At 44.3% G+C, this 13,416-nt stretch overlaps 1 protein-coding gene across 6 annotated transcripts in view; it reads right to left on the bottom strand.

Annotated features, from left to right (window-relative positions):
• The window catches only part of coa1 (cytochrome C oxidase assembly factor 1), a 67,550-nt gene that overhangs the window by 14,157 nt on the left and 39,977 nt on the right, over positions 1 to 13,416 (bottom strand). For 3 of the 6 annotated variants that reach the window (XM_085437897.1, XM_085437898.1, XM_085437896.1), the window contains one exon: positions 9,121 to 9,183. The exons of 2 other annotated variants lie outside the window; for them this stretch is intronic. In XM_085437897.1, the coding sequence (XP_085294023.1) occupies positions 9,121 to 9,169 (49 nt within the window). In that variant the 5' untranslated portion in view covers positions 9,170 to 9,183. Of the gene's footprint in view, positions 1 to 608; positions 714 to 9,120; positions 9,184 to 13,416 lie in introns of those variants that run through there. One more of the 6 variants, XM_085437900.1, reaches the window with a different exon arrangement.

Raw genomic sequence — 13,416 nt, forward strand, 5'->3', positions numbered from 1 at the left:
TTGGTTTTACCTATTACAGGATGTTTCCTGTATTAAACCTTGTTAATGACACCGTCTTCATAGGCCACCGGTTGGGACTGAACCAGCTGATGCTAATTTGGAAGATTGCTTTGTAATCCCTGACAGGTTTGAGACGGTGTGGTGACTTTTCGCGCCTCCCTTTCTTCGCATGTTCAATACTTTTTCCCTGCGTCGTTTCTCGTTATTGCACAGAATCATCTGCGGTTTGATTTCGTTACATGTGTGGACTGAATGGGTTGCACCAGCATCTGGTCTATCACTGCTCAGTGCATGAGTGAAACACGCAGCGCTGCAACAGGTCCGTCAGAATGCAAAGAAAGTGGAAAGGAAAAGATCTAACAGCAGCACCGTCGTGGCTGCGCAGACTGTTGACCGTTGTTGAGAGCAGATAAGCACCGGTGTGAAGTGCACAAGGCAGGCAGACGTGTTCTGTGCATACTGGGTCCCAGCAAGAGTAATGCTGAAACACATGCAGCCGCAAACACCGCGCATTCGCTGCGTGTCAAGGTTGCTCACAATGATATTTAAACAGCTAAGGTGCATCCTTGGAGACAACTATAACACCACACGTCGACACAAACACTCACCTCGCGTTACGGTGGACCACTGTATTCTCTCCACATCCGGTAACGTCACAAAACCCGTAGCCAATCGGTTGTGGGTGCGCTTTATCAAACAGCCGGATGGGCCGGTTGTCGCTTGTTCACGCAGGGGGTGTTTATCGAAATATGATATTAGACCCTGTCGGGCGTGGTTCAGAAAGAAGCTGAAGCTGGAAGCCTTCCTCTACTGCAGTACTACACGGGACCTGTTTATGGTGGTCCATCAGCAGCACGTCTCACCACCATCATACATGCCCTGCATCACCCTCACATGTCACTCCCGACTTCTTCATAGTGATGTGATCGATACTGAAACATCGATTCCTCCCATACCAGTCATTTATGTTCTAGAAGCGATTCTCATATTAAAATATCGATATTTTAGTAATTTAGGGTAAATTACTATATCATTCTGATTCTCTACATTGGAAGGAACTACTTCCTCTCACGTCTTTCATAGTCATGTGTGAAACACGGCTGTATAAATGTGTGGCAGCCCCTGGTGTGCGCACTCACAACAATAGCTGAGCGTAAACGGAGTCATATGTGGACGTATTTTACCTCCACAAACAGCAAAGACGTGGTTTGCGATACATGTGGCAAGACAGTGAGGTGTTGTGGCCACACCCCTAACCTCATCAAGCACCTCAGAGTAAATCATATCACAGAATATGACGAGCGTATGTTGAGGTGAACTGAAGAGGAGGACAGGTGCTGCTAGGGCGAGACAGACGTCTCTCACGGAGTCCTTTAGTGCTGCAGGCAGGCAAGGTGTTCAAATAGCACAACTTCAGGTTCTTATTTCTATATGTTAATTGTTTATTATTAAGTGATAAGAACAAGTAATCTGATGTCCTATAAGCATTATGAAGCTATAATTTGAGACACAATAAATAAAATAAGTTTTTGTACAAAGTATCGGTATCGGATCAGTATCGTCGATACCACCCTGATTTTTACTTGTATCGGATCGGACAGGAAATCGGTGGCACATCACTGCTTCTTCATGTAGTGCCGCAGCTCCGCTCTCTGTGCTCTATCATCTGATTCATCTGATTTCTTATGGGGTTAAAAAGAAGCCAGTTTAAAATGAAACAAAAAAAAATACTGACATTGAAAAAGAATATTGTAAGTGAAATAAATAAACAGAAAAATTTTGTATTGAAAGTGAAAAAAATACTCATTGAAACTCTAAATATAGACATTAAAACAAATAATTCCCAACCAAGTCACCCTTTTCTCCACTGCTTGTGTCGCCATCGTGTTCTTTCGATCACTACAGAAAGCTCGTGACCACAGGTGAGGGTAAGGATGCAGACTGGTCTGTAAATTGAGAGCTTAGCTTTCACATCAGCTCTCTCATCACAATGGAACGGTACAGCGTGTAGACCAGTATAATGGATTAGAGTGAAAATGTGCTAGAGACAAATGTGAAGCAGAATTACAGAAACTGAATGAAACTGTCACGAGGGCTGAACCACTGCACCTTAGAAACTTAGCACTGATGTCGGCCCCACCAACCTCCTAAACTAATCCAGCATAGTTCAAAAGTTCACAATGACATTCATATTTACATAAGTTGAAGCTCTAAACAAGTACCCAGTTTTGCTTCTCGGTAAACTATCTGCATTTTGATAACGGATAATGAACATTTCCTGGGGAAATAATTATTCATGTTCCAGATGACTTTGTCTTAATAAATGCTCACCAGTGTTGGTCAAGTTACTAGAAAAAAGTAATCAGTAACTAATTACTACTATGCCATATGTTAAAACAAGATCTAGAGTGTGATTAAAGTGGTGGGTGGGTTCTTTTACAGTTTGAGAGCCAATTGAGTCTAATAACAGATTAAATGCCATGTTGAGGCTGTCATTTTTAGCATCTACATGGATGTTAAAATCACCCACAATAATTATTTTATCTGAGCTCAGAACTAAATTAGATATAAAGTCTGAGAAATCAGACAGAAACTCTGTGTAAGGCCCAGGTGGACGATAGATGATAACCAATAAGACTGGTTTCTGAGTTTCACAGCTGGGGTGGACGAGGTCAGGCTTTCAAATGAATGAAACCTCTGTCTGGGTCTTTGGTTGATTGACAAGCTGAAGCTGAAGATTGCTGCAACCCTACTAGGAGGAGGACACACTAGTTTTAACTGTGAAAAACATGACAAACATCTTAATCCTTCTATTAAGAGGATGTCTCAAGCAGGCGTCCACATGTGGACATCGCATTTTGGGTTATTTAGGCCAAAATACACAATTTTGCTCTACAAGGGCCTGATATCCACTTATACATTATACTGCAACTGTTCTATCAAAATTTTAAGCGAATATCCTTATATGTGGCTCTTATTTTTCTTAAAAACAAAAATAAGGTTAAAAAAAATCTGGTAATTCTTTGTTTTTACATTCATTGGGCCCCAATATGCCCAAATATCAAAGAGAAATTCAAAATGCATGCCGTGGAAGAGTTCGGGTCTTAGGAGGTTAAAGTTTCTTTGATTCAATGCATGAAGGAATATTTTTTGCAGATAACCAGACTTTCTGATCCGTATGATGGCGCAGAAATCCAGCTGTGATTGTCAACCGTAAAGGTGATGCTGTACAAAAGGGACACATAGCTCCCCTTCAGTAACAGAGAACAGAGGAGGTCGATAGCTGAGTGACTATTCAAGAAGGAACAGTTCATTAGTTGACGATGTCATCAAATTATGGGCATGTTCCACCCAGGCCAGTAGAGAGATTTCATGAGGTGTTGCAGCAAAGACTCCAAATCTTGATTCGCTTCTTCAGTCTGACCGTTTGTTTGAGGAGAGAACCAGAAGAGAAACTGACCTGGGCTCTGATAGTGAAACAGAACTCATTCGATACACTGGATTTGAACGCGGGCCATGCAAACAGAACACATGATCAGGGAGCAACTGGGCCATCTTAATAGCTAAAGGTAACTGACCGTACAATAAAAATGGGCAGCCATGGAGAAGCGGTCAGTAATGGTGAGTATTGTAGTATTACCTGCCAATGGAGGTAGGCATGTAACAAAATCCAGAGCAATGTCTGACCATCCTGGTGTAGGCAGTAGTGTGAATAACCTGGGAGGAGGAGAGCTGAAGGTAAGAAAATCCCAGAAGAGTTTGGGCTTTGTTGAGAAGGTGAGCGATGTTGTTATTGTTTATATTGTGTGCACTTGGTATTTGTTGTCCTTCTGGGTTTGCCGTAGTGGTAGCAGGCTCACGAGATTAAGGAAGTGAGAGCTGTACGTTGGACATGTGTATGGAGTGAGGGGCAATGAAAGAAAACAGTGGCTCGTGAAGCAGTTCGGGAAGATTTTTTTTATTATTAGAGATAAAACGATTACAATTATAGAGGAATCAGAATCATAAGATAAGATAAGATAACCTTTATTAGTCCCATGCGTGGGAAATTTGTTTTGTTACAGCAGTGGACAGTGCAAAGTTACATAGAAAAATTAGAAACAAACAAACAAACAAAACACTGGACTAATATACCAATAAGATAGTGCACACAACTGTACAAAATAGAATAGAATAAAATAAAATACTATATACAATCAGTCCTGAAAAGAAGTTGGGGAACCTGGGAACCATAATCTGCAGCTATGGGGCTGAGCGATTTGGGGTAAAGAACAAGACTCAGAGACAGCAGAAAGGCCCTTTAAACCAGTCAAAGTCGAGGAGACAGCGGAAATTTGACAGATTAATTAAAGAGAGAAGACAGCTGAGGAAGCAGTGGAGGAGGGCATATGAGACAGAAAGGGAGGGACTCACTGCCCTGCAGGAGGAAATAAAGCAACAACTTACCAAGCTGCGAAGAGCAGAACAACTCAGACGACAACGTAAGAGGAAAGAACGGACAAGGACCCTTTTCTACAGCAACCCATACAACTTTGTTAAGGGCCTTTTTGTTGAAGAGAAGAGTGGGTGCCTCCAAATGCCCATAAAAGACCTGGAAAATCACCTGAGGAAAACTTACTCTGAGCATCGGAGGCATGAGCCAGTTATTATTCTGACTGATATGCCACCTATCCAGGCACCTGAACATGAAATGGACATAAGACCACCTACATGGAGTAAAGTGGAGAAGGCAGCGAAGCAGGAAAGAGAAGCATTGGCTCCAGGACCTAATGGCATCTCATATAGGCTCTATGGAAACACCCCATGAGTTCTCAAATACCTGTGGAAGCTGATGAAGGTAGCGTGGCAGAAAGGAGTGATTCCAAAGGCTTGGCGAAGAGCAGGAGGTATTCTGATCCCTAAGGAGAAGAACTCATCCATCAGCCAGTTTTGCCAGATCAGCCTGCTGAACGTAGAGGGAACGATCTTCTTCAGTGTCTTGGCCCAAAGACTATCTACTTTCTTGCAAAGAAACAACTATATTGACACATCAGTGCAGAAGGCCGGCATCCGGGGCTTCTCAGGATGTCTGGAGCATGCCAGCGTCGTCTGGCACCAGATTCAAAGTGCCAAGAAAGAACAAAGGAATCTTCACGTGGTCTTTTTAGACCTTGCCAACGCCTTTGGGTCAGTTCCACACGAAAGAGTGGCCTTCATCTTCCTCCCATTAGGGCCTACATGGATGACATGACCATTATTACAACAACAAAACCATGTACTAGGTGACTGCTACAGAAGCTCTAGAAAAACATGAATGGGCAAGAATGAAGTTTAAGCCAAGTAAATCTGGCAGCATCTCCATCATAAAAGGAAAACTGACAGCCGAGCAATTTCTATATCAGTGGAGAACCAATTCCAACAGTCTTAGAGAAGTCCAGAAAGAGCCTGGGACGGTGGTATAACGCAGACCTCAATGGAGTCTAATAGACTAAGTTTCATCATCCGAGCGACGTACCATGTTCTACCTTCCCCAATAAATCTGCAGCTGTGGTTTGGAAAGGACCCAGCCTGCCCCCTGTGTACAGTCCCAGCAACACTCAAGCACATCTAGCATCTCATCTGTCTAGCCGAGAAAGTTGAGCGCAAAAGAAAATCCATCAACGCTCAACCTTTCACGAGCCAAGAGGAGCATCAGTTTTCAGCAGCATTTGTCCGGGAGGGAGACAAGTCGAGGACGAGCCCTTCAACACCAGATCTTGGCCAGCTGAAGGTTGCCAGGGATTGGCAGATGCAAGCGGACTTGGATCAGAGGCTAATTTTTCCCACAGAGATCGTAACAACTACTCTGCGACCAGACCTCGTCCTTTGGTCTAACTCCCCAAAACTTGTGTATGTCATTGAGCTGACGGTACCATGGGAGGAAGCAATTGAGTGTAAGAAGCTGCGGTATGCCAACTTGGCAGCTGAAGCAGAGGCTGGAAGATCAAGGTGCGCCCGATGGAAGTGGGGTGCAGGGGCTTTGTTGCCAGTACAACAGCAAAACTGCTTAGAGAGATTGGGATCAGAGGACAGGTGCAACGGCAGGCTATAAGAGAACTAGCTAACACTGCTGAGAGGACCAGTCACTGGCTATGGCTAAAAAGGGCTGACCTCACTTGGGCAGCTAAGGCAGTCAGCTAACCGCAAGAGAAAAGAAAATATTATGCTCTTCTCCCCTCTGCTCTTCTTCCCTTTTCTGGGAGGCAGTGGGGAGGTAGAGCGTACAGCCCGATCCGGCGTGGAGGTGTGGGAAGCCAGATCGAGCGCCCCCCTTCCGGCTCTCCTCTCTCCTATCGTGTCCCCTTTGTCTTACTTCTCTCGATCACCTTTTCTATCCCTTTGAAGAAGTGAGGCTCCATAAATGCTAAAGAGGTAAGTATTATTTCTCAGTTGCAGTGAATAGATAGAAAATAAACTGTAAACAGAAGAAAGGAGAGAAATAACAATTTAACATAAACCAGACACACTCCAGGGCCTGATCAACCCTGGCAGGGCCTCCTTGGATGAGGGTGTCTAGTGATAATGGCCGAAACACCCGATTAATCCAAGGTCCACAACTGATGATGTGTCCCAAATCTTAATATGATAATCTATATCAGATGTCTAATTCCCCCCCCCCAAAAAAAATAAAATAAATTGCAGATTAGCCTGGGTAAAAGACCGAAAGTTGAGGCACACAACGATGTGTGCTGCCTTTAAAGTTTCTGGGCTGCCTTTTCTTATAACAGCCATCCCTCAAGATTCTTGCCATTTAAAGCAATGCAATTATCAGGGACGTATGTCTGTGAAGGTTCTCAGTCATCCAGTCATCCAATTTCTTTGCAAGCTCTTTTGACAATTATCAGGGACAACATCTAGTCCTTTTACTGAATGTACACAACTGTACACAATAGAATAGAATAAAATACAATATACAATCAAATAAAATAGAATACAAATGCTATATACAATTGAGTATATATGAGAGTTATAAGAAAAATTACCAGTGCAATGGTTTCTGCTGTTTCATTTGGCGTTTCTAACCTAATTAATTTTGTTTGCACGCCACCATTCTTCCAGTCAAAGTATGACTGGGAATATTTTCCCTGTTCCATGGTTACTTAAGTCTGAGAAGTGCCACAGTACTGGATTTCATAAAGAGCTTCAAGAGTGACTTCCACTGAATGTAGCACTATCACTGACAATAGCTTCAGTCTTGGTGCACTACTGAACTTTTTAGCTGTGTTTCTTTAGCAACACACTAGTGCAATCCATGGATCTGTAGCTATCGTGATGCTTCATAGCATGAAATGCCAGTGCGCCTTCTACTGCAGATACAACAGCATCCTTGTTTTTCCCGGGTGTAACAAAGAACTCAGTCAACTTACTAGATGAATTTTCGCCTCGCACAGCCTTTTTGTTTTTCTGTGTCCATGTAAGCAACAAGATCTCCGGCACCTTTGTTAGACACACAAACGTATGTGCCAGCTCTGCACACAGTGCACTACGCCTCCCATTTATTCCGACCACAAATTTCTTTTGCAGTTTGTCTGAAAAGATGCACTTGCGCGTTGGCATCTTTTCAGCGCACAGCTTGCGCTCTGTCCTGTCTGTGAGCGCGGAACAACCACTTACAACACAGCAGTTCAGGGATGACGTTGCACATATGGGCCCTCTGTAGGCCTGTAGGAAAACCCGGACATTTTCATCCATCTCGAAAATCCTCCCGGACGCCCCGGACAGAATGTGAAAAGTGGACATCTTGGGGGAAAAGAGGACGGTTGGTCACCCTACTTTTATCCTACCCTGTAACACCACCAAGACATCGGTTCAGGTATGTGGATGACACCTGGGTGAAAATCAAATCTCCGAACATTACACTGATCACATCAAGTTCACCAGGGAGGGTATGAAAAGATGACAGGCTAGCTTAGACTGAGATTTCCATCAATGCTGGGGGACATTTAAATGTTGATGTTTACTGTAAATCAAACAGAACACATGCACACACTAACAAGAAGCCCAATATCGAAGAAAGGGCTGTGGAGCAGAATAAACACAGTACAGTGTGGTCTTAGATTATAGGAGAGAGCAGAGCTTCACTTGATGGTTGTTGTAGGAGCCATTTGTGTTTGTTACCTCATGTCTGCTGCTAGGGGACGCTTTTTGTTTGTCTGCTGCACTGTTGTGATGTATGTTAAATGATGTTGAATACTAAGAGGAATTGCTGAACAACAAAAGCAGCTACTGATGAGCAATAAATGTGTTAAACCGACAAGTTAAGTATGGCTGGAGTTATTGGACTTTCTCAAGCATCATTTGTAACAGTGGCAACCCCACCATCCAACACCTCAGTGGCTTAGCCGCTATGTTTAAACCCCCCCCAAAACATTTCTACATTTCTCAAGAGCTTCTGGTTTAGTGAGACCGTGCGGGTGGTTCTACAGGTCTGGATGGTGAATGTTACAGTGTAGGGGAAATGGCAGATTTCAAACAGTTGTATTGACAAGTGAGACTCCAACTGGAAATGCAATTCTTATTCCAATCATTGTTTGGGTTATGAACATTAAACCAAGTGTGATCAAGAACCAGAGGGGAGCTCAGGGCCTCAAATAGGATCAGACTGATTTACTCAGACTGTTTGCCAGACAGAGAGAGAGAGACAGGTTACGCTTTGTGATTTAATGTCAAAGAACCGTTCCCAGAGACTGGGAACCGGGCATCTTCTCCAGACAGAAGCAGAGAGATGGGCTCGGCCCGGCTGCGTTGGTTATGTTGCACACTTGGACAAAAAGACAATTCCAGGTGTGCATGAGTTTATAATAGTCTCCTTTAATTCTTTCATTCTGCAAACACAGAAGCACAAGCACTTCAGCTCGCAGGCCGTTCGTGCACTGAATGAAACAGGGCTGCTGTGACTAACTCTGAGGTCACCCTAGCTGCCCCCCCAGTACCTGCGTGAGGACCACTCATGGCAATCATACTTAAACTTCTAAAACGTGACAGTAGGATCCCAGTGACCCTCCCAGCAGGGAATCTTTGCATAGTCAGAGGATTCTGTTTTGCTTTGTTGCCAGAAAACCAAAAACTGAGTGAGAAATCCCCCACTTTTCTCTAACTCACCAGTAAAAACTTCAGGTGTGGACGGTAACTTCTCTGGAGTCATCGTCATGCCTGTGCTGAGCTCTGAGGAGGAGGACGAGGAGAGTTAACATAAGGTTCTGAATCAGGTTTTATCATAGCTTTTAGCTGAATGACTGCTGTCCAGAGATAAGTCTGAGCATTTGTTCATGCCTGCTAAGGTGGACTTCATGAACACCAAAATGCAGTTTCAGTGCATTTTATTATTGCAGTGTTGTGATAGTACAGCACCTAGCCTGGACTATTCTTTCAGGTCTTCAATGGCCAACTGGTAGGGGTTTTTTCGTTCAGTTAATGGGGTAGCCACCCTGCTGAAATCTTGGAAGAACCTGTGGTGAAAGTTAACATCATCAAGAAAAGCCACTGAGCGTTCACAAAACTGGCAGGTCCCTGAAAATGGGGCAGGATAGTTCTGCACTGGGTTAGAATCCAGTCTGGGGCTTCTCTGTGGGGAATGTACATGTTCTCTCTGGGTGCTTCCTCCCACGGTTCAAAGACATATATGGGGTTAGGTTAACTGGTGATTATAAATTGTAAAGTGTGAATGGTTGTCTCTGTTCTTAGCCCTGTGAAGGATTGGTAACCTCTTCTTATCAATAACTAATGCACATTTGAAAACAGAGTTTAAAAATGCATACACATATTCATTTTAAATGCACACAAGCACACAGAGTATGAATGGAAAAACAGTGCTCCTGTGGGTTATCTTTCTCTTCAGGCCAGTGTGCTATCAGCTCAACCTGAGGGCAGTAACTGAGAGATCAGGGTGGCTTTTCTGATAACTGGCTGGCTATATATTTCTCTCACGTCATCTTGGTGGCTGTTTATGTTCCTCCCTCTGCTAACCCCACAGCTGCATGTGACACTATCCACTCTGCCATAGCTCGGCTACAGACTCAGCACCCGAGTGCCTTTATTGTGATCTCGGGTGACTTCAACCATGTATCACTGGACAATACACTACCAACATTCAAACAATATGTGGACTGTCCCACCAGGGGAGAGAAAACTTTAGACTTACTGTATGCTAACGTCAAGGATGCATACAGCTCCTCCTCCCTCCCCCCACTTGGTAGGTCAGATCATAACCTGATTCACCTCACCCCCCGCTATGTGCCAATTGTGAGGAGGGAACCTGTGACCACCAGGACTGTCAGGAGGTGGTCAGAGGAGGCCTTAGCAGAACTACAGGGCTGTTTCGAGGTGACCGACTGGGAAACACTCTGTGAGCCTCACGCCGAGGACATCAATGGGCTTACTGAGTGTATCACAGACTACATAACTTTCTGCACCGACTCCATTGTTCCAGCTCAGACTGTTCATTGTTACCCAAATAACAAGCCGTGGGTGACTAAGGACATCAAAGCCCTCCTCAACAACAAGAAGAGGGCTTTCAGAGGGGGCAACAAAGAGGAGGTGAGGAAGGTCCAGGTGTTACTAAAGGACAAGATCAGAGAGGCTAAGGACAATTACAGGAGGAAGCTGGAGTGGAAACTCCAGCAGAACAGCATGAGAGAGGTGTGGAGGGGCATGAAGACCATCACTGGATTCAGGCCAACCAACAGCAGGGGAGCTGAGGGAGGTGAGAATAGAGCCGACGAGTTGAATCTGTTTTTCAATAGATTCGACACCACAGTGTCTGCTCCCACCCCCACAACCTCACCTGCAGTCAGCCTGGAATCCAGAGCCACACCACTGTGCCAGCCTCTCTCTTCACATGTTGCCTCCTGTGAGATTCCTGACACCCCTCCCCCACCCATCACCTTCACTCAATACCAGGTTGAGATGCAAATGAGGAGACTTCACTCAGGCAAGTCTGCTGGACCAGACGGAGTGAGTCCCCTTGTCCTCAAGACCTGTGCCCCCCAGCTGTGTGGAGTCTTTCATAAACTGTTTATGCTGAGTCTGAGTCTGCAGAGGGTCCCGGTGATGTGGAAGACATCATGCCTCGTCCCTGTACCAAAGACGCCTCGTCCCAGTGGCCCCCAGGATTATAGGCCCGTGGCACTGACCTCCCACATCATGAAGACCCTGGAAAGGCTCATCCTGGACCAGCTGCGACCCATAGTAAGACCACATCTGGATCCCCTTCAGTTCGCTTATCAGCCTCGTCTCGGAACAGAGGACGCCATCATCTACCTGCTCAATCGTGTCTACACCCATCTGGACCAGCCGGCGAGCACTGTGAGGGTCATGTTTTTTGACTTTTCCAGTGCTTTCAACACCATCAGGCCGACCCTCCTGGGTGATAAGTTAGCAGCGATGCAGGTGGATGCTTCTCTGGTGTCCTGGATTGTTGATTACCTGACAGGAAGACCACAATATGTACGTCTCCCACAGTGTGTGTCTGACAAGGTGATTAGCAACACAGGGGCACCACAGGGGACTGTCCTCTCCCCCTTCCTCTTCACCCTCTACACCACAGACTTCAGCCACTGCACAGAGACCTCCATCTTCAGAAGTTTTCTGATGACTCTGCGGTGGTTGGATGCATCAGCAGGGATGATGAGACAGAGTACCGGGCTGTGGTCGACTCCTTTGTCACGTGGTGTGAGCAGAATCATCTGCAGCTCAACGTGGCAAAGACCAAGGAACTGATCGTGGACTTCAGGAAGACCAGGAAACACTTGACCCCTGTTTCAATCCAGGGGGTCAGTGTTGACATTGTGGAGGACTATAAATACCTTGGAGTACACATTGACAATAAACTGGACTGGGCTAAAAACACCACAGCACTTTACAGGAAGGGCCAGAGTCGTCTCTATTTTTTGAGGCGACTGAGGTCCTTCAACATCTGCCAGAAAATGCTGAGGATTTTCTATGAGTCTGTGGTGGCCAGTGCGATCCTCTATGCTGTTGCATGCTGGGGGAGCAGGCTGAGGGTCGCAGATGCCAACAGACTTAATAAACTGATCCGTAAGGCCAGCAATGTTGTGGGGATGGAGCTGGACTCCCTCAAGGTGGTGTCGGAGAGGCGGATGCTGTCCAAGATAAAGACAATGTTGGATAACACCTCCCACCCACTCCATGACATGCTGGTCAGTCACAGGAGCTCGTTCAGTGAGAGACTGAGATTACCCATGATGCACCACTGAACGACACAGGAAATCATTCCTGCCTGTGGCTCCCTGTACAACGCATCCACTTAACACACTGTTTACTGCTATAACTACACATGTTTCTTGTTCAGCTATTTATTTATGAGTGACTTATGTATGTATGTATGTATGTATATATATATATATGTATATATTGTACTATTCTTAGTTAGTGTATTGTCTGTCTTGTCTTAATGTTGGTTTATAATGGAGCACTGTAACAAAAAATAATTTCCCCCAGGGATCAATAAAGTATTCTGATTCTGATTTAAGATAGGAGAGGTCTGGGATGAAGTCATTTGTTTGTTGGCTTGAATAGTCATGCAGGAAAACTCAGTTTTGTGTTAAATTGGTTAACTGTTAAATATCAATTACATTAACAAAGTCACAAGAATAACTCGGACAAGAAAGTCACCTACACCTCTACACCTAGTCTCACGATAAAACAAGGTCATTTCTTATTTTTGGGTTACAAACAAGTCCAGTTTTAGTTACTGACAGCAGACTAAATGATAAAGATAAAAACAATGTCAACCATGTGGCAATGACAGTTTTTTTTAAAAGACATAAATATTTCAGCCAATACAAGATAGTAAAAATTCTTTCTTCTTTGAAAAACAAATGTGGTGTTCCAACGTTTGTAGTTGTATTTCACACTGATTGTTTTATCATTTGGACAATAAAGTTGAAATTTCCAGATTAAAGTAAAAAATTTATTTTGAGAAGAAAGTCGAAATGTGGAGCTTACTTTTGTTCTTTCAAGATAAAAAGCCACGTTTGCAAAATGCCTCGTGCAGATAAGCTAGTGAAACAAGTCGATGGGCCGTCGTGTGACACGGCACACATCTTCTTTCTTGTACGAGGGTAAACTATTGATAAGCTTGCATCTGTCCACTGTCATTGTATTTTGTACAAATGCACTCTTCCAAGTTTGTGTTTTCACATGTGACCAAAAGCTTTTCAACATCGTTGCACTCATGACTGTGTTTATGTTCTAAGACAAATCATTTCTTTCCCTGTTACTAAAACCGACTCACAGGGAACAGCAGCCGTGCCTCTCCACATTTCTCAAAACAGAATTATGACTTCAATCTCAAAATGTGGTCGATAATATTTTGTTTTCTTAATGAGACCCTAATACTCTTCCGTAGATTTTTCACAAAGTACAATTTTGTGCTGA

This window comes from Copadichromis virginalis, linkage group LG18 (genome assembly GCF_057382275.1).
Source record: "Copadichromis virginalis isolate Kocher_CV1m ecotype Utaka linkage group LG18, C_Virginalis_male_GT1.1, whole genome shotgun sequence".
Lineage (NCBI taxonomy): Eukaryota > Metazoa > Chordata > Actinopteri > Cichliformes > Cichlidae > Copadichromis > Copadichromis virginalis.